Source organism: Strongylocentrotus purpuratus, unplaced genomic scaffold (genome assembly GCF_000002235.5).
Source record: "Strongylocentrotus purpuratus isolate Spur 01 unplaced genomic scaffold, Spur_5.0 spur5_scaffold_2, whole genome shotgun sequence".
Lineage (NCBI taxonomy): Eukaryota > Metazoa > Echinodermata > Echinoidea > Camarodonta > Strongylocentrotidae > Strongylocentrotus > Strongylocentrotus purpuratus.
In genome coordinates this window covers 15,045,378-15,070,014 of record NW_022145605.1, presented here as the reverse complement: position 1 = coordinate 15,070,014, position 24,637 = coordinate 15,045,378, and the positions used below count along the sequence as shown (strand labels likewise).

The 24,637-nt window shown below is 35.5% G+C and overlaps 1 protein-coding gene and 2 long non-coding RNA genes across 6 annotated transcripts in view; 1 reads left to right on the top strand and 2 right to left on the bottom strand.

The window, feature by feature from the left end:
* The window catches only part of LOC582635 (neuronal acetylcholine receptor subunit alpha-9), a 43,400-nt gene that overhangs the window by 8,943 nt on the left and 9,820 nt on the right, over window positions 1-24,637 (bottom strand). For both annotated transcript variants that reach the window (XM_030991770.1, XM_030991771.1), the window contains exons 2-3: window positions 4,902-5,053; window positions 434-478 (exon numbers count right to left, since the gene is read on the bottom strand). In XM_030991770.1, coding sequence (XP_030847630.1) covers window positions 434-478; window positions 4,902-5,053 — 197 coding nt within the window. The remainder of the gene's footprint in view (window positions 1-433; window positions 479-4,901; window positions 5,054-24,637) is intronic.
* Window positions 9,023-10,701, top strand: LOC115926691. The gene is made up of 2 exons (XR_004065217.1): window positions 9,023-10,058; window positions 10,231-10,701. It is a non-coding gene; the product is annotated as an uncharacterized LOC115926691 (long non-coding RNA).
* Window positions 10,750-23,669, bottom strand: LOC115926690. Of its 3 annotated transcripts, none has more exons than XR_004065214.1 (6): window positions 23,245-23,669; window positions 22,560-22,701; window positions 16,591-16,783; window positions 15,848-15,883; window positions 12,232-12,309; window positions 10,750-11,731 (listed from the first exon to the last, which is right to left on the bottom strand). It is a non-coding gene; the product is annotated as an uncharacterized LOC115926690 (long non-coding RNA). The 3 variants fall into 3 exon arrangements; XR_004065215.1 differs by lacking the exon at window positions 15,848-15,883 and adding an exon at window positions 14,930-14,965; XR_004065216.1 differs by lacking the exon at window positions 15,848-15,883.

Here is a 24,637-nt window from a genome sequence, read left to right as displayed (position 1 = left end):
TCTAGTATATAAGTATTGGTGTGTACTGCAAGGTTCTGGAATCATCAAAATGATAAGAAATATGGCCCAGTCTTCGTAAAGTTACAAGCACTGTACACAGAAAGATGTATATGGGACTATACGCACACGTGCGCGACACGTGCGTTTATCTTTCACAGACCATGTAGATAAACTAATTTACCAAATATATCAAATAGTAGGCGGTTTCCCGGCAATTTTTTTATCATCATGTATTAGTCAAAACATATTCTTTCACATGATTCGAAATAAGAGCTTCCTTTTCATTTTTTTAAATTGGGGCGTTTCCAATACTGGTCTTTACCTTTAAGGTATGCCATTCTGGTTTTAACAGAAGAAAGGAGCCGTTGTGCCCCGTGCCCCTCCCTAAATCCGCCAATCCCCAAAGATCCCGAGCGGGGCATCCGTCACTCACCTGCCTTCTCCATCCGCTTAGCTGGACATGCTGTTTCCGTTCATCCTAAAAAGAAAGAAATATTTGATAATTATTTTTGGGACAAGATTTGAAATCTTAATTTTTAGTGAGCTGTGTCAATACAATTTCAGACTGTACGCAACGGAACTTGCTTCATTTAAACGGATTCCCGATATAGGGTAGAAGTAATCTTGTCAGAATATATTTTACTCCAACATAAACCTAACAAGATCCAAGATCCCCCTAAATTCTAGGCATGATCAAGTATACACTTCTCTTTATGCACGTTGAATTCAAGGCGTCATTTATTACTCGACGTAAGCTTGAATCAGCGAGTGGCGCGGTCTTTGACTTGGTGAAATCGTCCATTTGAGAGTGCAAAATCAGTAGGGCCGACACTGCTTTGACTTTAAAGGTAACTGACATCATTTATTTCATAGGTTTGATTAACACATGTAGGCCTAATGACGCAATCAAAGTGAACTCTCGTGTGCAATAAATCCGTCAATATTACGCCAATCGGCCTCACGTATCAGCACTAAACGCATACATAAATTATTTCCTTTACGCTTACATGAATTATTTTTTTTTACCCACCTAGCACTAAAGAGTTTCATCCAAAATTGCATCGCATCGCAATGGTAATTTGAAACTCATTCTCACTGTATACGAGGCGTCACTGCGATTGCGTCATTCCCTTCGCTAATGATTTAAAGAAAGGGGTTCGTATACCTGTAAATCAAACTATTGTTTGTAGTGTTTAGTTTGCATTTACTTTCTGTGCGATGTCGTTCTCATATGGCGCATCAGAGACAACGCAAGCCACTGACGGATTCTTCCGTCATACGCTTCGTGTGCAAAGGGCAAAGCGTTATTCAATGGTTTGTCAGCAGAAGTTTTCTTGGTTAATCGTATTCATTTCGTATAGTAGCTTTCTACAAGAAAATAATAAAACAAGGATGTGTCTGTATATTTGTAGTTGTATTTATTTATTTATTTATTTATTTCACTTCTTTTTTGAGGGTAGTCTGTTCAGTATACAAAAATAAGAACCTGGTCTTCCACAGAGCCCTGATTATAAAAACAGCACATGAAAAAATACATGAATTACGATTAGAACTGTACAATATCGGATTATTAAACATTTAACACAATGTATGTATGGTTTAGATAATGATAAAAATCAGCTACAAAAATAAGTTAACAAAAACATGGGAATACATTAAATGAGTATAATACTACACAAAAGGAAAACAGTTAATTAATGATAATTGTAGGCATTGTATGATAATGGAGTCAAGTAACATGACAAAACTGAATCAAAATAGATAATGATAGAATCAAGTATGAAAATAAATTAAGCATTGTATGGTAATGGAGTCAAGTAACATGACAAAAACTGAATAGATAATGATAAATCAACTATGAAAATAAATTAAACAAAAACATGGGTATACATTAACTGAATATAATACTACACGAAAGAACAACAGTTCATTAATGATTATTGTAAGCATTGTATGGTAATGGAGTCAAGTAACATGACAAAAACTGAATAGATAATGATAAAATCAACTATGAAAATAAATTAAGCATTGTATGGTAATGGAGTCAAGTATCATGACAAAAACTGAATAGATAATGATAAAATCAACTATGAAAATAAATTAAGCATTGTATGGTAATGGAGTCAAGTAACATGACAGAAAACTGAATAGATAATGAAAAAAATCAACTATGAAAAATAAATTAAACCAAAACATAGGAATACATTAACTGAATATAATATTGCACAAAAGAACAACAGTTAAGTAATGATAATTGTACGCATTGTATGGTTATGGAGTAAAGTAACATGACAAAAACTGAATAGATAATGATAAAATCAAATATGAAAATAAATTAAGCATTGTATGGTAATGGAGTCAAGTATCATGACAAAAACTGAAAAGATAATGATAAAATCAACTATGAAAATAAATTAAGCATTGTATGGTAATGGAGTCAAGTAACATGACAGAAAACTGAATAGATAATGATAAAAATCAACTATGCAGAATGAACACCGTATAATGTGAGAATTTCTTGTAGAGCTCTCTTAAAGCACTGTGAATATGACGGACAATGAAAGCGGACAAAATATACAGTTCCTAAGGTAGACAAAGGAACATCCCTTTACTGCTATTATGTAAAAATGTGTAGAACAGGTGTCACATGCATATTCACCTGTTCTACACATTTTTACATAATAGCAGTGAAGGGATGTTCCTTTGTCTACCTGAGGAACTGTATATTTTGTCTGCTTTCATTGTCCATCATGTTCATAGTGAAGACTGCTAGGCTCTGTGCTTCTTTAACTTCAAGTGGAAGCTCATTCCAAATTTCACTCCCTGAATAAATGAATGACTTCCTAAAAAATTCTGTTTTACATTTTGGCAATCGCAGCATCTTCTTATCTGTGTTGCGAGTTATTCGTTTTGAAACATCGTCGACGAGTATAAATCTGTCATGAACGATTCCGGGTGTTATTCTATTTACAAATTTATACATTAAGCAGCACATTGTATTCCAGAACAACTTATCAAGATTTGGCCAGCATAGTGACTGTAATACATCCAGGGACGGTATATCCCATAACTTATTTGATACTATGTAGGCAGCTCTTTTTGTTTAGGGTATTGAAATTCCCGACACTTCTGCGCGACCATACATTACAGCAGTAAAGAACATGGGGTATAATGTACCCCCAATATATATCAGATAATTGTTTAGTAGAAAAATATGTCTTTAATCTTTTTATTACACCTAGCTTTTGTTTCACCTTTAAAGACACCTTTTCAGTATGTATCTTAAAGTCAAGGCTAGAGTCTATGGTTACACCTAGACATCTAGATTCATCAACACATTCAACAGATTTACCTTTTAATGTAACATGCAACTTTAGATTTGAAAACCGATGTAATTTTTGTCTTGAGCCTATTAGCATGACTTTGGTTTTCTCTGGATTGGGGATCAACTTGTTTCTGTCAACCCATTCATTTACTTCTTGCATTACATTGTTAAGCTGGATTTCAATATCTGTTGGACTGTTTCCATGGACGGATATTGTTGTGTCATCCGCGTACATATAAACATTCCCTTTACTTATATGCGTGGGAAGATCGTTTATCATGGCTGTAAACAGGAGGGGCCCAAGGATTGAACCCTGAGCCACTCCTGTGTTGACATTCATGATGTTGTATTGGTACACATGCACATTTCTCGACGCATGCTAGATCATTCTATAAAGAAATATGACTCCCCTATCTATATTGTACAATATCTTAAATAGATTCCGAATGAGTTTTCAACACACAGCGGGGATTTAATTACAAATTCAATTCTCGCAAGACAGATTTATGATTTATCTGCTCGCTGGTAGGTTAATATCCACATTGAATTTCAAATGATTCGGATGATAAATGTACATTGTAATTAAAGAGACTTGTATTTAAATGATAACGCTGCTCCATTGCGCTTTTTCGCGAGAGCGCTTCTTCAGCTTCGACTTTATGCAGTTCAACACAAACGGATGTAGCCTGGACACACATGCGTTCCCATGACTATCAACATGTATATTTTCGAAATTATTTGCAATTAATTGTCCAAATATCCAACGCAAATATTTGCTGTATAAAATGAGTCATGCCCAACTTCATGACTATTGCGCAATATACACAATGCAGTGAATTGCAAATACAAACATGTCAAATCATCAAATCAATTTAATGCAGCTGGTAGAAATATTGTTCTACTTAATGCAATATTTATTGGCAGAATTATGAGTGTGAAAGGTAAGAAACTAGGTTTACGTGGAGTTTTTATATATTATATCTGATTACTTTGATTAATTTCATGCAAGCGATACTTATTTCAATTTTTACATTTAAATATGTTAGTCCACTCGCTCCGTCTTTTTCTCTGTATATCTCTTTCTATCCCTCACCCCTCTCTCTCTCTCTCTCTCTCTCTCTCTCGTATTTATTGGCAGAATTAATTACGAGCGTGAAAGGTAGAAAACTAGTTGGTCTACGTGTAGTATCTGATTCTCTCTCTCTCTCTCTTATTTATTGGCAGAATTAATTAAGAGCGTGAAAAAAGGACACTTGGTCTACGTGGGGGTATATATATTTGATTAATTTGATTAGTTTCACGCAAGCGATACTCATTTCATTTTTTACATTTAATGTTAATCCACTCGCTCTGTCTTTTTCTCTATAGACCTCTCTGTTTCAATTCTGTCTCTCTCTCTCCCTCACCCAACTCCCTCCCCCCCTCTCTCTCTCTCTCTCTCTCTCTCTCTCTCATTTTCTTCCAATCTCTCTCTCATTCCCTTCCCTTCCCCTCTCCCCTCCCTCTCTTTCTCTCTTTCCCTCCACCGCTCTAATCCCTTTCTCTCGTCATATCAGATCTTTTATCATATACTCACGAATAAGATGACTTGTGAGATCAGAACTCGAAATGAGACAACCACTGTTTTTGATGCATTGTTGACCGGCCTAATGGAGGGCGATCCGTAATTCTTAGCAAGTGTTTCAGCCAGCATCTTGGGTGCACTTTCATTCTTAGTAGCGCAGTGAACTGAAAAGAACAAATATACAAATGAATTTTAAAAAATGAATTAAAAATAGTAATAATATTAATAATACTTAAAATAATAATTATACTAATAATAATAATGATAATGATAAAAACAAAAATAACGATTTATTAATGTATTATCATTACGCAAGTCACTGGATTCAATTTCTATTCCGCACAATACAGAGGACATTCTCCACTCCCCGGGGAGCACACAAATAAACTACGGGATTTCCACATGCTAATCCAATCACACGGACCTTCACGCATCTAACCCGGTACCCATTTGAGTGGAGAGGAGCAATATAGCTCTAGTGCCTTGCTCAAGCATATATTAAATCCAAACAAATTACCAAAGATTCAAAGGAGAAAGGATACTAACACACCAATCCTCAAAAGGAAGCCTAAGAAATTATAACAACAGGGGGGGGGGGGGAAATATATGTATATATTTTGAACACGTGCCTATATAACGACATCGCATTCGCTCATGTTCCCGATCACTGTGTACATTTAGTTCACCAATGTTCTCTTATCATTTTCAGTTCTTCAATATCTATATTTTTGTCTATTAAACAATCGTATTACATTGTTTTCTGTCATGATTATTGAAGTTATATTTACTTTAAAAATTCTTAACCATGTTCATATTGAAACGAAATATAACTAAATCAAAATCATATCAAATCAGATCAATGCAAACTACAATAATATATCATTCAATAAAGCATCAATTTAGGCACTTATGAAATTCATGAAATGACGTCGACGTCATTATCAAGGAATAACGGGACGATTTGCAAACCTTCCTCCTTTATTGTTAAAAATATACTTCAATTCAAGCTTAATAAACACATAAACGGTAGTCCGAGGCCTTTCTTTGTTATCCACTACGAAGTTTAAAACGGTAGAATTTATTCAATCGGTCAAATCATACACACAGATATTCTCATCCGTACTAAAAAAATAAAGATTTGGAATTTCCTAAGCCTACTCGAAAAAGAGCCTCTAGAAAAAATAAAGATAAATATACATGCAATCTTCTTTCTTGACAACCAATATTTCGTAGAGAAAACACGTACATTTATATATATAAACTTTCCTAATCATCGATTCGACAAGTCGAATGAATTTTTGATGAGATAAGCACTCTAAAGGTTGAAATAATCTACATTTTAGATGCCTTTTAATGATCGTGGCCATGATTTCTAAGAGTGATGATCGTTCGGAAGGACACTGACATAGAAAGGGAGAGAGAGAGAGAGAGGGGGGTTGAGAGAGAGAGAGAGAGAGAGAGGGGGGTTGAGAGAGAGAGAGAGGGAGTATGAGAGAGAGAGGGAGAGAGAGGGAGGGAGAGAGAGAGAGAGAGAGAGATAGAAAGAGAGAAAGGTTTTTTTTTAATAATCACACCCAACATCGTGCAATCCATTACTGAAAACCAGAAGGCGCATAAAAGTCATTCTTGCACAGAGTGCGATACATTAAATGAATTAGAAGACGTTTTCGTTTCCATCATTTTCCCCGCAATTGCACATAAATGACCCTTCAATGAATCTCGGTTCTCCGATGTCGCTCACTCGTGAGAAATTAGTTCTTTTGCTGCAATTATAAAGATGTCAAAACCAATTTCTCATCGAGGTTCGTCTCTGAAGAAAATGGAATGAGACATTCGTGTCTTCAGATGACATCAAGTTTATCATCATCATTATTAAACATAGCATGTTCTTCGTCCACCTTCCCTCACCCCACTTTTTTGTTTCTTGTCCATGTTTCGTTTGACTGTTCGTAATGTCGTTTTAGCAAATTATTTTACCTTTGTTTGGGGGCATGTAATAATCATACAAATAATGCAAATTATTTTGCGAGTGCATTGGTGAATATGCAAGCAGGTTAAGTCACAGTTGAATAATGCACGAGACATGTCGAGTTCATTGTCCGTCTCGTGAAGTGCAAATCAATAATGCACTAGCTAAAACAAGTATTATTTGTTTTATAAGATGGGTCTACCATATATTAGTATAAAGTCGAGAAATTGACGGTTGTTATTGCCAAAATGCACATGCATATGTGGTTAAAATGATTGCACGCACATTCCATTTCGACGCTGCTCATTGACTACCTCCTTGAACCAATTTTTGTTAACACGAATAGCTTGTTAACATACCCGACTGCTTTAGACAAAGCAATGATCATTCAGGTCATGAAATGTGGATCATACATTATTAAAGGTAAAGACCCGTATTGGAAACGCCCCAATTTCAAAAAATGAAATGGAAGCTCTTATTACCAATCATGTGAAAGAATATGTTTTGAATAATACATGATGATAACAATTTTGCCGGGAAACCGCCTACTAATCAATATATTTGGTAAATTAGTTTATCTATTGGGATGTGAGAGATAAAAACGCACGTGTCGCGCACGTGTGCGTAGTCCCAAATACATCTTTCTGTGCACAGTGCTTGCAACTTTATGAAGGCTGGGCCAAATTTCTTATCCTTTTGATGATTCCAGAACCTTGCAGTACATCTATGCTGGATGATCAACCTTTTTTGATCGATTTCACAACGTTTCTTTCACAATGCAATCACTGGAACTGGTCACATAACTGGTCTTTATCTTTAAGTTATTGCTGCTCAAAATATAAAATATTATGACGCCAAAATCGGCATAGGGTTTCAGTTTTGATTGCATTCGAGCCAACATGCTTGTAACTAGCTCCTGAATGCCAACCTATCTTTACGAGATCAAAACCCTGATGAAATTCAATGAAATATTTATCCACATGCATTAAAGTTCACTATTCGGATACTTCAAAGCTTTATTTCGCGCGGAGTAGCCAACTGGTTATCACTTTTCCATTCGGTTGCACTAGTTATTAATATCATCATCAATACTATTATAATTAATACCATTTTACTGGAATCGTTCAAGGACACTCATAAGTAGGATGAAGAAGTTTAGGATATTGATGCTGTCCAGGCGGAATAATATTTGAACACCTAGGCAGCGTCTCACGAAACTGTCATAAGTACAAGTTCACCGACATCCTATTGAAATGCGTGTATTAAGTTTAACACGCATTTCAATGGGATTTCGTTGTACTTGTACTTCGGACGGTTTCGTGAGACGCTGCCCTTGCCCACTGCCTGGTGTCGGGCGCCCAATCAGCTGAGAAAACATTATACGCTCAACGCTAAACCAGAGTCAGTCGTCTTCGACGGGTGTATTTTCGAGGTCGCGCGATCTGTGTGGGATGCGTGCAAGGGAAGAGAGCTGAGATGATTGAAGAATAAACAAAATATATAAAAACGGACAGAATCTGGACTACAATTCACCATGCTAATGGGTTTGTTCGAAATCGGTTTGGGCCTACGTATAGCACTTAACTTATCATGGTTAAATATTCATGCATATACCTTCATGGGTTTATTTTATACAAAAGAGACAATCAATTACTAAATTTCTATCCGCTTGCACTTTTGTTATTATTATTTAATATCATTATTGTTGTTATCATCATCATTATTTATGTAGAGCTCCGTGAAGGACATTGCAGGGTAAAATGGAGAAGGAGCAGTGGCATATCTAGACATTGGCCTTACGGAAACAAAACACCTGGGGGGCGTTTCATGAAACAATTAGTCGGTGGTTTTCACTGACTAATATCATGTTCACCAACAATTCTTTTGTCACCGACTATTTTCCAGGCCTCTGATTGGTCAAATGTAGTCAGTGCTGACTAAATTGTCGGTGAAAATGATATTAGTCGGTGAAAAACACCGACTAATAATGTATCATGAAACGCCCCCAGAGCTAACTGTAATGCATACAATTCGCTAAAGTAACCATGATTTGATGGCCCTGATTTGCGTCATAGGGCTGCCCCAACCCCCTACCCCTGAACAAACCCCCTCCCCCTGAACAAACGCATACACACTCACACACACGCACACACACACGCACACGCACACACACACACACACACACACGTACATACACGCCTATTATGTCCGAGGACCATGGTAAACTACCTTCTTTTGAGGACAGGTGTTATCTAGCTCTAATGGACATAATGGTGAAAAGACTCCCTAAAAAAGAGAATGCTTTAAAGGACGCTCACAACATTGAATGCGTTTTTTTAAGTTTAAACATTTATCATAGACCTATACATCAGAGGACATGATTCTTGTTTTGGTATACGTCTGAGGTGGCTTTCTCTAATGTTAAAATGTCATATTTCAGCATTCGACAGAGGTCAACCACGCACACTTATCAAGATTGCGTGAACTTACGAGGACATTGTATTGAATAGGTAACACAGCTCAAGTTTGCATAAATGTACGAGGACAACATGTGTTGCAAATGAAACACAGTCTTTGTTTGTATAAACTTATGAGGACATATAAACTTTATCTGTTTATTTTGCACAGGTATTTCACACAGATCAAGATTGCGTAAACTTATGAGGACATTGTATTGAATAGGTAACACAGCTCAAGTTTGCATAAATGTACGAGGACAACATGTGTTGCAAATGAAACACAGTCTTTGTTTGTATAAACTTATGAGGACATATAAACTTTATCTGTTTATTTTGCACAGGTATTTCACACAGATCAAGATTGCGTAAACTTACGAGGACATTGTATAGAATAGGTAACACAGCTCAAGTTTACATAAATGTACGAGGACAACATGCGTTACAAATGTAACACAGTCTTTGTTTGTATAAACCTATGAGGACATATCAACACAGATAAAGTTTCTGTAAACTTATGAGGACATCACACAAATCAAGTTTGCAGCAACACACGAGGACTTATTGCACAGGTATTTCACACATACCAAGTTTGCGCAATCTTATGAGGACATTGTATTGAATAGGTAACACAGCTCAAGTTTGCATAAATGTACGAGGACAACATGTGTTGCAAATGAAACACAGTCTTTGTTTGTATAAACTTATGAGGACATATAAACTTTATCTGTTTATTTTGCACAGGTATTTCACACAGATCAAGATTGCGTAAACTTATGAGGACATTGTATTGAATAGGTAACACAGCTCAAGTTTGCATAAATGTACGAGGACAACATGTGTTGGAAATGAAACACAGTCTTTGTTTGTATAAACTTATGAGGACATATAAACTTTATCTGTTTATTTTGCACAGGTATTTATCTCTTTTAGCGATCATGAGGAGTTTATCTCAACAAGGTTCCACTTTACATCATTCAGATACAAGCAAATTTAAACACTTCAAGTACACATGTAGATCATTTTCAAAGATTTGTTTTTAATAAAACTCAACACTGACAACAGGAACTTGACATACATGCAGTTAGTCATTCATAATGCATAAATAACTTTTCTCTTACATGTACAAAATCTCAGAAATCACCTCTTCATTTTTCTTAAATGATAATCTACACAAAGTCTGATCATTGTGATCATTTATCGATCATTAAACACAGAATTTTCAAAATGAATATAATCACTAAGATTGTAAAAAATCCTTAAATTAGCAGCATGTTTCTGCATTTGTTAATGTGATATTGAAAGATTTGGTTGTGGTCGATTGTGCAGACATTCAGTAATAAAAAGAAACGTCAATTTTAAGCATTTTCTGGAGGTAACCCCCCCCCCCCCCCCCCACACACACACATTTGCTTCGTATGACCATGATTTTGCCATAAGGTTTTTTTTTTTTTTTTACTTTTTTTTTTAACTTTAACAAAATATTTTCCTTCTCCAGTTTTAGGACATGGACCTGTGACAAATAAACCCTTTTCAAAGGGAGATTTCCTCCTGGAATATCGTGGAAATATGGAATATTTATTTTGATCTCTTACACATAACTTGGGATAGAAATCAAATAGGTCAGGAAAAAATATTAATTTCAAGTAATGCACAGTACAGCTATAAAATGTGGATGGAGTATTCTGCACATGTGCACACTTTCCACCTTTATACACTTTGCTTATAAAAGAAATGCTGACACACACGCATATTCTCTTTGTTATAATACATTGCAGTCCATGCTGTACGATGCAGATTGAATGTCAATCACATCCATATTTCTTATAAAGGAATGTTTATGTTTGTTTTATTTCAGCAATGAATTTATTGTATCGTTTTTTTTCTTCTCAAGTGCAATTTCCGATTGTGTGTAGAAAGTTTGTTCATGGTTTGACAATTCAACAGCAGTTATACAAATTACCATTCTTGCAGCTATAACTTTTATCAAGGTGATCCATATTAATTACAAACCTTTTTGCTTTGTATTATCTGACATTTATATAAATTATTTGAATGTTTGCATAGTATACAATTGAATTATTATCATTTTATTCATTTATTTGTTTTTGCTTGTGATTGAATCAAACCTCATGATTTGCATGGAGTGCAATAAATCATATTTATATACATACATGTGTGTGTGTACACTTTTCTTCATTGAGGTAAGATGGATTCAATAGGATTTTAGTTTGTTTTGTTTAATAATGTTATAAACCCTGTATTTAATCTTAGTCCAGGGTAGTGTTGCAAGTTCAGGATACTTATTTCTACATTCCTCACATTCTTCTTTCCCTGGAATTCGGAATGTCCTGTAATTTCTTTTGAAAATGTGTCTACAGCATGGTGTTGTGCTGCTGTCCAGGTAATGCGTTCCGCTGTAAATGAAAAGAGATTTTATAGGAGAGTGAAAAGAAAGCATGTGCATATTTGATAACCTAAGGACAACTTCATGTGATGCAAAAAGTCATCTAAATCAAGAAATTTTCACAATTCCTTCTAAAGTACATTGTCACATATCAAACATGTACATGCAATTAACCCTAATCCCATTGGGATATTTCGATCACTTCAGTCCATGGGGGGGGGGGGGGGGTTATTGGGTCCCCCCTTCTGATCTCGGCCGTTGATCGCGCAATCGCGCCGAAATTCGGCATGCACATAGCTTGTGATGTTAACTCTTAGATTGCGTAGTTACATTATATTCTACTTGCATGCAGATTTTTGCAGTGATCGTGCAACCAGTAGCCAAGATCTGAAGATGGGAGGGGGGGGGGGGAGTTAAATCAACCTCTGGCAAAAGAAGACCCCCAAAACCCGGCTAAATTAGGGTTTAAATAGGACTACAAGCAAAGTTTGAACTACATGCTATTATTACCTTTTGACCTTTTTGCAACAGGATGGCTACTTTTTGGCTCCATAGACCCAGGAGGTCCATCCCTCTCATTTGAGAGCTCTGGAGAGAGAGAGAGAGAGAGAGAGAGAACAACATTATTTTCTGGATTAACTAGATGAATCCTCGACCGCACGCAGTCGGAATTTATGCCTCCGCCATCACGTGATCAGAATTATCTTTCCCATTTATATCACGCAATCAGAAATAAATATTTAACTGAATAAGATTAACACATGACTTCCTTTATACTGCATACTAATAATAGCAAGAACATGAATTGAACATTCATGTTTTCAATGACATATGTGACCGATGGCCTCATAAATCTAAAATCTAATCAGACCCTTGTCCTTCCCATATCCTCGCATGATAAAAGTTATTTGTCAAACAAATTATGAGCTATTGCGAGAAAAGGCCATTTCCGTGTATAAAATGACCTATGTGACCTTTGACCTCATGGCCTATGGATAATTGTACTTCCCATCTGCATAAAGGACCAAGGTTTCAAGTTGATAAGCTAAACCATGGTCTGTTTTCCTGTATTCAATGACCCCTGTGACCTTTTACCTAATAGATCCATAAATCTTATCAGATCATTATCCCTCCTATATGAATACATGACCAATGTTTCAAGTTCATACGTTAAACGTATTATAAGTTTTAGCGAGAACAGACTATTTTCATGTATAAAATGACCGCTGTGACCTTTGACCTTATGACTCCAAAATTTGCTTGCATCAGTGTGCTTTTCATTTGCACACACGACCAAGGTTTCAAGCTGATATGTCAAACTGCTCTTAAGTTATCCCTAGAAAAAGCCATTTTTATGTATTTCATGACTTCTATGACCTTTGACCTTTGACCTCATGACCCTAAAAATTTGCATGGATCATTGGGCTTCCCATCTGCATACATGACCAAGGTTTAAAGTTGATATGTGGAATCGTTCTTGAATTATCACAAGACAAGTGCATTTTCATGTATTCAATGACCTCTGTGACCTTTGACCTTTGACCTCATGACTCCAAAATCTAATCAGATCATTGTCCCTTCCATAAGCATACATGACAAAAGTTTCAAGTTGATACCTTTATTGGTTCTAAAGTTATCGCGAGAACGAAAACGGGACGGACGGACAACCCGAAAACATAATGCCTCCGGCACCACCTTCGGTGGGCGGAGGCATACAAATATACCAAAGTAAAGATGATTATAATACCCCATCCTCCATGTGTGTACTGAATCTCCTGACCATTGCTCAATATGAGGAAGTAATTTGATCTGCAATATTTCTATTTGATTTATTGCCATGTGCTGTAACCATGGCATCATAGTTTCTGGCACATGAAAACAGGGCGTTTTACATTCACAAGACCTATATGTGTGTGAAATATTAAAAGCATCTCTAAAAAACAAGAAGTGCTTTGATCAGCAAAATTTTAAACAGATGGACCAACGGACCAAGTGGCCGACCTATACAACTTTTGTTTTGCGGTGGTGTTAAAATAAAAAAAATCACATAATATAAACTAGCAAAAGCAGAACGCACCTAGCAGTCTGGCTTGCATCATGCAATGCATTGCAGCATTCTTTGTGACATGGGAATATCAGATAATTTTTAAATATCCCTTTCAATCTCCCTATAATTTTCATTGAATTTACATAAAAATGGCACACTATGTCTCGTTCTGCTATTCAGAGAGAAAGAAATTGTGTTTTTAATGCAGTATAGGGCTTGATTGAACAGCTTTGTGAGGACATTAATCTGTGAATGTAACATAACTTGTTTCCATAAATGTGTCAGGACAATTGCAGTGCAAAAAAGTTCTTGTTTGGACTAATATTACATGAGACATAAAACTAATATGCATAAATGTCTGAGGACATTACACGGAAATGTAACACGGAACTTGTTTCCATAAAGGAATAAAGACATCGTGCAACAAATTCTGGCACAGAAATATGTAACGACTTTGTATATAAATGTGGACATTCCATTGTCCAATTTATAACTTCTCTTTCATTCTTCTTTTCTGTCTCAATTGTATTATTTTCTTTTTTGCACTCCTTTCAATAGCCAATTAGAAATCGTGTATCCTCTCCCAGAAACTAAGTGGACTATTTGTCCATGTACTTCATTGTAGTATTGCAAATTATGCACATTATCAAGTTTCTAATACATTTTCTCTGCTTTTAACTTTTTTAAAGTTGAAATAGGAGATTCAGGATAGTATGGTCTTTTCCTTTTCCAGACTGGGCTACAATACATGAGAGAAAGACATGAAACATTTCATCATTGCAATCTTTTTTTGTTTACCCCTTTTCTTTCCATTTATTTTCTTGTATTTTTAAAACTTTCCTTTTCTTTTCTTTTCCCTTTTTATATTTCAACTTGTCCCCATTTTAGTTCCTTTTCTTTTCTATTCTGCCCGAATACGCAAGTGCAAATAAGGCATCTACAGGTATCATAAACATTGTAATAATTTGATAGTAACACTTGTTTGCATAAATCTGTTAGATTACACTGCAATGCAACAATGAACTTGTTTCCATAAGTGTTTGAGAACATTACATGTACACTGCAAATTTGACATAGAAATTGTTTACATATTCAAGAGAGGACATGCATGTTTTAATACTAAGCAATTTCAACACACTAATTGAGGATCGCTATACTTACCAAAGATAGTATGGTCTTTTCCTTTTCCAGACTGGGCTACAATACATGAGAGAAAGACATGAAACATTTCATCATTGCCATCTTTTTTTGTTTACCCCTTTTCTTTCCATTTATTTTCTTGTATTTTTAAAACTTTTACTTTTCTTTTCTTTTCCCTTTTTATATTTCAACTTGTCCCCATTTTTGTTCCTTTTCTTTTCTATTCTGCCCGAATACGCAAGTGCAAATAAGGCATCTACAGGTATCATAAACATTGTAACAATTCGGTAGTAACACTTGCTTGCATAAATCTGTTAGATTACACTGCAATGCAACAATGAACTTGTTTCCATAAGTGTTTGAGAACATTACATGTACACTGCATATTTGACATAGAAATTGTTCACATATTCAGGAGAGGACATGCATGTTTTAATACTAAGCAATTTCAACACACTAATTGAGGATCTCTATACTTACCGAAGATGGTATGTTCTTTTCCTTTTCCAGACTGGGCTACAATACATGAGAGAAAGACATGAAACATTTCATCATTGTCATATTTTTTTTTTTTACCCCTTTTCTTTCCATTTATTTTCTTGTATTTTTAAAACTTTCTTTTTCTTTCCTTTTCCCTTTTTATATTTCACTTTGTCCGCATTTTCGTTTCTTTTCTTTTCTGTTCTGCCCGAATACGAGAAGGCAAATAAGGCATCTACAGGTATCATAAACATTGTAACAATTCGGTAGTAACACTTGTTTGCATAAATCTGTTAGATTACACTGCAATGCAACAATGAACTTGTTTCCATAAGTGTTTGAGAACATTACATGTACACTGATTATTTGACATAGAAATTGTTCACATATTCAAGAGAGGACATGCATGTTTTAATACTAAGCAATTTCAACACACTAATTGAGGATCTCTATACTTACCGAAGATGGTATGTTCTTTTCCTTTTCCAGACTGGGCTACAATACATGAGAGAAAGACATGAAACATTTCATCATTGCCATATTTTTTGTTTACCCCTTTTCTTTCCATTTATTTTCTTGTATTTTTAAAACTTTTTTTTTCTTTTTTTCCCCCTTTTTATATTTCACCTTGTCCCCATTTTTATTCCTTTTCTTTTATGTTCTGGCCGAATACGGAAGTGCAAATAAGGCATCTACAGGTATGGTATTATACATGTATGTATCATAAACATAGTAACGACTCCATAGTAAAGATGATTATTACGCTCACCATTGCCATCAATTTTTTTTTTGAGGGGGGGGGGGACCAATTTGAGGATAAAAGGTATCAGAACCATGTTTGGCAAACATTTTTTTGTCCTTCTTTTATTTTCTTACCTAACAAGGCACTTCAAATTACTTTTTAATTTGAAAACAATTAATAAATCATCATTAACAGAAAATTTTCCTGAAAGTTTTTGTTTTTTCTGAGGGTTTATTCTGAAATGTGGATCTGTCTTTCAATGTGAGGTCTAATTATATAGCAAAATTTAGTCATTTACAAAAATTGAGGTACACTTCTTTCTTTTATCACATTATAATTATCTTGAATGTCAAAGGTCTAATAGCATTAGGTTACTTCATAAGCAAGCTTCCCATTAAGATTCACCTTTTACCAAGTGCATACATTAGAATATCAGCAAACAAGAACATGTTCCATTTACCTGCCGCCAAGGTAAATTCTTTACTCCATAGTCGTATGTTAGTTCCACACCTTCTTTAAGGTCCACCAAAGCAAACAAGCACAAATGTGGGGAGTTATTATCAAATGCAACCTTTTTCATGATGCTATTTGGATGCACATGATCATCGTTGACCCACCTAGCGAGGCAAGAATTGCTATCTGATGCATCAATCCTGGAGAGAATGAACAAACCAAGAATAAGATCTATAGTACACAGTACTGGAAGTTCTCAACTCACTTAGGCCAAGAAAAAAAAATTGTTTGGTCGCCCAAGAATGTCATTTTTGAAAAATAGTGTCGGTCGGTCGGGCATTTTTTTAATTTTTGTTTTATTTATTTTTAGTTTTGACATCTTATATGAAAAATTGGACCAAAATCTCTGGCCTCTAACTCGCCAGGACCCTAGAAATCCCCCCAAATTAAATTATTCACCAGAAACAGATGGCTATTGCTGTCTGTTGGAAAATAATTACTGAGGGGCAAAGAAATTCCAATAGACTATTTTTAATGACTCTTTGAAAAACATATTTCATATGTATTTTTGGCCATGTGTTTTGAACTCACCACCCCAAAATGTTGGGTTTTTTTACGCTTTTTCACATTTCATTGTCTATAAATGTTAATATCTTTCCTAAAAAATAGGGTAATAGTCTTGAATTTGGTAGCATTCTAAAGCTAATTAACAGAACTATCACATCTGCAAATATAAACTCGTTCGCGCGTAAAATAACGACGCTACGTAAGATAGAATGACACATGGCAAAGTCGGTTGGGGGGGGGGGGAGCGGTACACAGTATATCTATGGGAGCGACATGCGAAACAGTTTAACGTAAATAACTTTGGCAAACATGGGGCTATTCAATTGATTTTGGTCTCATATTGAAGGTAATGATGCCTGCTACATTATGTATACACTTATTATTGATAAGTATTATTTTTCTTGAATTATGTGATAAAAATGTCACATTCCACCATACTAACACACACAAACTCTATGGAGACAATGCATTTTAAGGGTTTTTCGCTTTAAACGTTCATAATTTCGGTATACATGGGGCTAGACCTATGGTTTTGGTCTTGAATTAAAGGTAATTAAGTGTGCTTTTATTTGCTTATGTTTATTATTTTTATTTTGTTAGTAATCACTTTTTTGTAAATTTAACCTCCAAATTGACAATTTTGTGTGCTGAGAATTTGCGTATATTTGCATATTAATATTTCTATTATAGAATAGAGATACCCCATACAATTCGATATCATCTGAAAGGGAATTTCCTGAACAATTCAAATATGATGAGAAACTAACAGTCAGGGTAAAGGAATTGCAGATCTAGATATATTTTGAAATGTATTTTTGGAATCATCACACTTCAAATATTTTCAATCATAACATTTTACAACTCCACCCTATCCCATTTTCAATGGCATTTTTGAAATCCTCAGGGTATTTCCTTTCATAAAATGTATACTTTTGCAGGAAAGAGTTAATATTTTTAAAGTTATTGGCATTTTTATGCTGAAAGGTGCGTGACTGTCAGCTTTAATTTTGGGGGATGGTAACACAAAAGGAGGCGAGTTCAAAACGCATGGCCATTTATGAATTTCTATGTGAATGAAAAGTTTTAAAACAAATAAAAAAAATATAAATAATCAGGTCGGGCTAATTTCAAAGAATTGGTCGGTGGAGGGCAACCAAACAATAGATGACCTTTGACCTCAACATCTTTATCACTTCATGTCTGGTATTACCTGAGGATCATTTGTTCGAAGTGTGAACGAAATTGATCAACAAGTAGAAAAACAAGAGCGAGTTGAACAAAACCAACAGACAGGAAAAGTGATTACTACTTTTTTTGTTTTCCATTTAATACTCTATCTCAACATGGAATAACAAAATTTTTGGCTTGGGGTCCAACCAAAATCCAAAATGGCCGCCACTTTGCCCCCAGATCACACTTTCAGCTATAACTTTGTGATTTGTACGTCTTTTTGTTTGGATTTGGTGTCTTACCCTATGTTTGTAATCTGTAAGTGCATTAAAAAGTGGTAAAATCTATCAGGTACATGTCTAGTGCTAGCATCCGTTATGAACAATGGATTGGGCTAATTTGCATAAATAAGCATATTTATCGAAAAGATATCCTCAATTTCTCTAGCATTGCTGAAGACAAAATTTGGCTTTCTACTGGATAAATGACAGGTTTCCGACAAGCTCACTGGTACAATCTTCCCCTAAAATGCCCTGGATATATTCAGTCCAATGTGGTCGTTGCCATATTTCATATCCAATACGAGCACGCATAGGTGGTCCACTCGGAAAGTTTCATCCCCATTGTCGTTCAAGAAGAACACTTTTTTCCTGATCAAGTTTCTGTAAACTTACGAGCATTGATATATAGGAAACACAAATCAAGTTTGCAGCAACATATGAGGACTTTATATTGCAAAGGTATTTCACACAGATCAAGATTGCGCAAAGTTATGAGGACATTGTATTGAATAGGTAACACAGCTCAAATTTCCATAAATGGTCATTTTCAAACATAAGTGGACATTTTTTTTAATTGTCAATTGGCCGTATTTCAAAACTTATGATATTTTTGGGCAATTTTCTTTCACGTACCATGTGAATACAATATGAATTTTCATTTTTCACAAAATTTTTGGATGTCCGCCTTCTCCTTATAGGAGAAATGAAAACTGTACAAAAAATTGTACATGTGGGACTGGGCTTCACAAAATGTTAGAAAATTCTATATTTCTCCTCTCTTGCATTATTTCATCAATCAAATTTGGACCAGATAGTAAGAAATGGTTAATATCTTTCAATTTGAGGTGCTATCACTGTTGCCTATTGATGAGAAAGTATCAAAAATTTAAGTTAAAGTGGACATGTCGCGTCTCTCACGATTTGGATGTCGCGTCTCTCACAGTATTTAGGGGAGAATCATTTATCACTGAGACGAGATGATTTATTACGACTATATATTTTAGAAAGGTACACTACTAGTACACAAGTACCAGCAGTCATGGAAGTGTCGGAGGTTTAGTTGGGCACGAATAAAATTATCACTGATAGCAGTCCAAAAACCATGTCCAAAATTTGTCGTGTCTCTCACGCCCCTTTTTGTACGGTAGTCGTAATTTTTCTAAGAAATACAGAATTTAACTCAAACTGGTAGTAGAATGAGACCATCCTACAATTTACCAAATATGATAGGTATGATCCACTATTCATTTCCAAGTGGAATGATACAGGCCCTTTTGTCTCTCAAAATGTCGCGTCTCACACGTTTGAAAATGACCAAATGTACGAGGACAACATACGTTGCAAATGTAACACAGTCTTTGTTTAAACTTAATTATGAGGACATATTAACACAGGTAAAGTTTCTGTAAACTTATGAGGACATTACATGTACACATAGTGGCCCGAATTCACAAAGCAAGGTTTAGCTCAGACCAAGGTTTAAGTTTAAACCTCCTTTTGTTTCGCCAAACCTCCTTTTGTTATTTACAAACCAGGTTTATAAATAACAAAAGGAGGTTTGGCGAAACAAAAGGAGGTTTAAACTTAAACCTTGGTCTGAGCTAAACCTTGCTTTGTGAATTCGGGCCATCAGGTTTGCAGCAACACACGAGGACTTATTGCACAGTTATTTCACACTTATCAAGTTTGCGCAAACTTATGAGGACATGGTATTTGTGTAAATGTACGAAGAAAATGCCATGCAAAAGTAGCACAGTCCAGGGGTTTATAAAACATGCAATTAAACTTACGATAAATATTAATCGCAAGTCTATGGCAAATTATGTACCATATCGAGATACGATTTATTGCAAAATTAATCGTATCTCTCTATGTTACAGGCTGCAGATTTGCAAAGTCCCCATGAGTTGCTGCAAACTTGATTTGTGTTTCTTGCAACGTATATTCACTTTTCTAAGAAGTTAAGCAGGAGCCGCGGAACGTTTTGAAAGAGGGGGGGGGGGCTGCCACAATTGGGGCTGTGTATAATACCATTTTTACACACTCCCATAGGCTTGCACGTGTTAACTGAAAAAAGTGGGTAAAAAAAAGTAGGTAACACAGCTCAAGTTTGCATAAATCTATGAGGACAACATACGTTGCAAATGAAACACAGTCTTTGTTTGTATAAACCTATGAGGACATATTAACACAGATAAAGTTTGCGCACATTTATGAGGACATTGTATTGCAAGACAGCTCAAGTTTGCATAAATGTACGAGGACAACATGCGCTGCAAAAGTAACACAGTCTAGGTTTGTATAAACGTATGAGGACATATTAACTTAGATCAAGTTTGCACAATCCTCCATTTCTCTAGCATTGCTGAAACCAAAATTTGGCTTTCTACTTGATAAATTATAGGTTTCTTTCAAGGTCATGCACTGGTACGATCTTCCCCTAAAATGCCCTGGATATATTCAGTCCCATGTGGTCGCTACAATATTTCATATCCAGTACGAGCACGCGTATACATGTCAGTGTTGTAGTCAAGGCCCAAACTCTCAAGGCCAAGGCATGACCCCCTCAAGGCAAGGCCAAGGCCAAGGCCTGAAACCCCAAGACCAAGTTCAAGGCAAAGGCATTGAAAAAACAGGCCTTAAGGCCAAGCATCAAGGCACCACAACACTGATACATGTAGGTCATGTCATCCCCATGGTCATTCATGTAGAACACTGTTGCAAGGACTATATGGAGGAAACAGTGGTAGAAGGAAAGACTGGAAATCTTGTAGGATGCCAGAGAAGCTGAGAATAGAATATTTCACTCTCCTGAACCTGTATCTTCCAAACTCAACAACCACTCGATTTTATTATGGATGAGAGAGGGGAACTAAAAGATGATATAATTGTGTTCTTCTTGAATGACAATGGGGATGAAACTTTCCAAGTAGACCACCTATGCGTGCTCGTACTGGATAAGAAATATGGCAGCGACCACATGGGACATTGTTATTATTATAAAAATTATAAATATTCTAGTTTCAGCTTCTCTGGCATCCTACAATATCTCCAGTCTTTCCTCCTACCACTTTTTCCTCCATATAGTCCTTGCAACATTATTCTACATGAATGACCATGGGGATGAAGCTCTACAAGTGGACCACCTAATGTGGGCTGGTACTGGATATGAAATATGGCAGCAACAACATTGGACTGATGACATTCATGTTACTAGAGGAAGATTGTACTAGTTATGCCCGAAAATCTAGTTTGGGGGTAAATCGGTAGCCATTTTCTATTTTCAGAGCTACAAACCTAAAAGCTTTTACGTTTGATGGGGCGGTACCAAATTGAAAAGATGCCAGTGAATGATTCTAAATAGAATGTATTTCAATATTTCAATATTCACTGGCATTTCGTGCTTGTGACTCGGATATGCAAGGTGCTCTAAATTTTTGGCTGTAATTCACAAAGGCACACCGCTCAATCTTGAGAAATTCTTGCGTCTTGCTTTCTTAATGTTAATACCAGCTAATAATAAAGAGTTATGAGAAGACGGGTGGATGGATAATGGTATTGTTGTGTTCAGATAGTAATCAACATCTAAATATTTGATACCCCCTAATTAAATGCAAAAGACAAAAATTCCGCTTTTTGGTTGGCAGGTATGGAGTTTGGCCCGGCGTACATTTTTGTCAGACCCTAAGCCAAAATATTTTGTCATTTCATGCTGTTGCAAAAAGAAAATCAAGAATCATCCATTTATAGCCCACTCCTATTACTAGGTCTCTGCCAGAACATCGTTCAGGCGAGACAAAAACTGCATTAACAGACACTTTCATGATTTTGCTGATATTTTTAAAACATAATATAATAATATTTCATAATATGCTTTATGTAGTCTTCGACTACATGTATAAAGCATGCAAATGTTAGTCAGCATAAACTGAAGAAACAGGATTTTAAAATCACTCACCGATACTCGGTACTTTTATGCGAGAAGTGGAAAACATAATCCGCATTCTCATCATCCTGATCATCAGCAATGGACAATATTCCACGATATTCCAGGAGGAAATCTCCCTTTAAAAAGGGTTTATTTGTCACAAGTCCATGTCCTAAAAGTGGAGAAGGAAAATATTTTGTTAAAGTTAAAAAAAAAGTAAAACAAAAAAAACCTTATGGCAGAGTACCATGTAATCATGGTCATACAAAGCAAAGGTGTGTGTGTGTGGGGGGGGGGGGTTACCTCCAGAAAATGCTTAAAATTGACGTTTCTTTTTATTACTGAATGTCCGCACAATCGACCACAAGTGTGGACCAAATCTTTCAATATCACATTAACAAATGCAGAAACATGCTGCTAATTTAAGGATTTTTTACAATCTTAGTGATTATATTCATTTTGAAAATTCTGTGTTTAATGATCGATAAATGATCACAATGATCAGACTTTGTGTAGATTTTTTTCTTCTCTCTTTCTGCTTGTACAATGCTGCTATCTGTGAACCATATTTTTCAGAGCCTTGAATCAAAAGGTATTGAACCAAAATACAAAAAGTCTTCCTAAAGGTTTAACTAGCCTTGATCTCATGACTTGCACATCAAAGGACTAGTTCAATACAGCCACTACTAAACTGCATAATCTATGTGTACAGTACCTATGTCATCGTTGATAATTTTTTTTTTAAATCCCTCCTGATCTTCTCCAAGGCCGCACCACCTCTCCGCTATATGGTAGGGTGAGATGCGGCGGTTACGTCTCTGACTCTGTCAAAAGAGGATCATGAAATGCTCTACATGAACATCTAGTTATACAGTGTATGTCAACTGTAAAGTAACATATCATATGTCACTCCCCCCCTTTTTTTTTCCTCTTTAACTTAGAATTAATAAAGAACTCCAGGCCCAAATAACTGGATTCATAAAAAGGAAAAAAAAATATTCCCTACAAAATGTTACAAAAATCATGAAAAGATGGAAGTTATGATTCGGAAAACACTTCTTGACCAGTCAATATGAATATTCATTTGAGTGAAGTGATGATGTCATCAGGTCACACAAATCATAAAGATGAAATCAAGAAAAATAAATTTTTTGGCAAATGTAGTTGAAAATACAACCCTGAAATATGTCATAGTAGACATAATTTCCCATTTTGGGAGATCTATAGAGAGAAAACAGATTTACTTTATTTTGCATGAAAATGAGATTTTTCTCATTTGAGTGAGATTTTTCTCATTTTCTGTAATCGAATCGTGTAGGAAATTGTGATGGTATAACATCATCTCTTCACTAAAATGAATATTCATACAGTGCCAGTCACAATTTTTCTTCTACCTGTTAATCCATGGAGGGACAGAGCCTTTAGGAAATAAAAAAATAATCTTCAATCAATATTTAAATTGGCAACATGTATTTTTTTCCCCTCTATTAAATGATAAAAAATAAATGAATTTAGATATAATAGCATCAAAAAGAGATTTTTTTGTGAAAAAAATTGGAACAAAAACGGCCAATGCTAACGCAGAAGTAGTGATTTATAAATTTTCTTTGCAAATTACCAATTTAAGGATCGCAGTGATTTGCTACATTCAAACTGCCCTTACTCAGGAACGCAAAATCACATTGCACTGGAAAGAGGCTCAAAATACTCAGTGTATTTGGAATGTGGAGATACTGCCAACAAGGTGACACTGCATGTACCTCTATGGGTTAAACCTGCAAAAGGCTTTATCACAACAGAATCACAGTAGGATCACTAAACCATATCTATTGAATTCAGCCCTTGCAGGTTAGGTATATAGAAGAATAATTGTGACTTATTGTTTTCTAAAAATATGGGAAACTAAAAAAAAATCATAAGTACCTTATTTCTTATCACATTTTCATTACTTTTTTACCCTGGAATATTTTTCTGGAACATTTTTATAAAATTCAGTTATTTTTTGGTCTGGAGTTCATTTTTAAAGAGTTCTTTCAAATGTCTGATTTATTCCAGCTGCCGGGGAGGGGGGGGGGGTGGTTAAATTTTATGTACTGGGGCTATTTTTC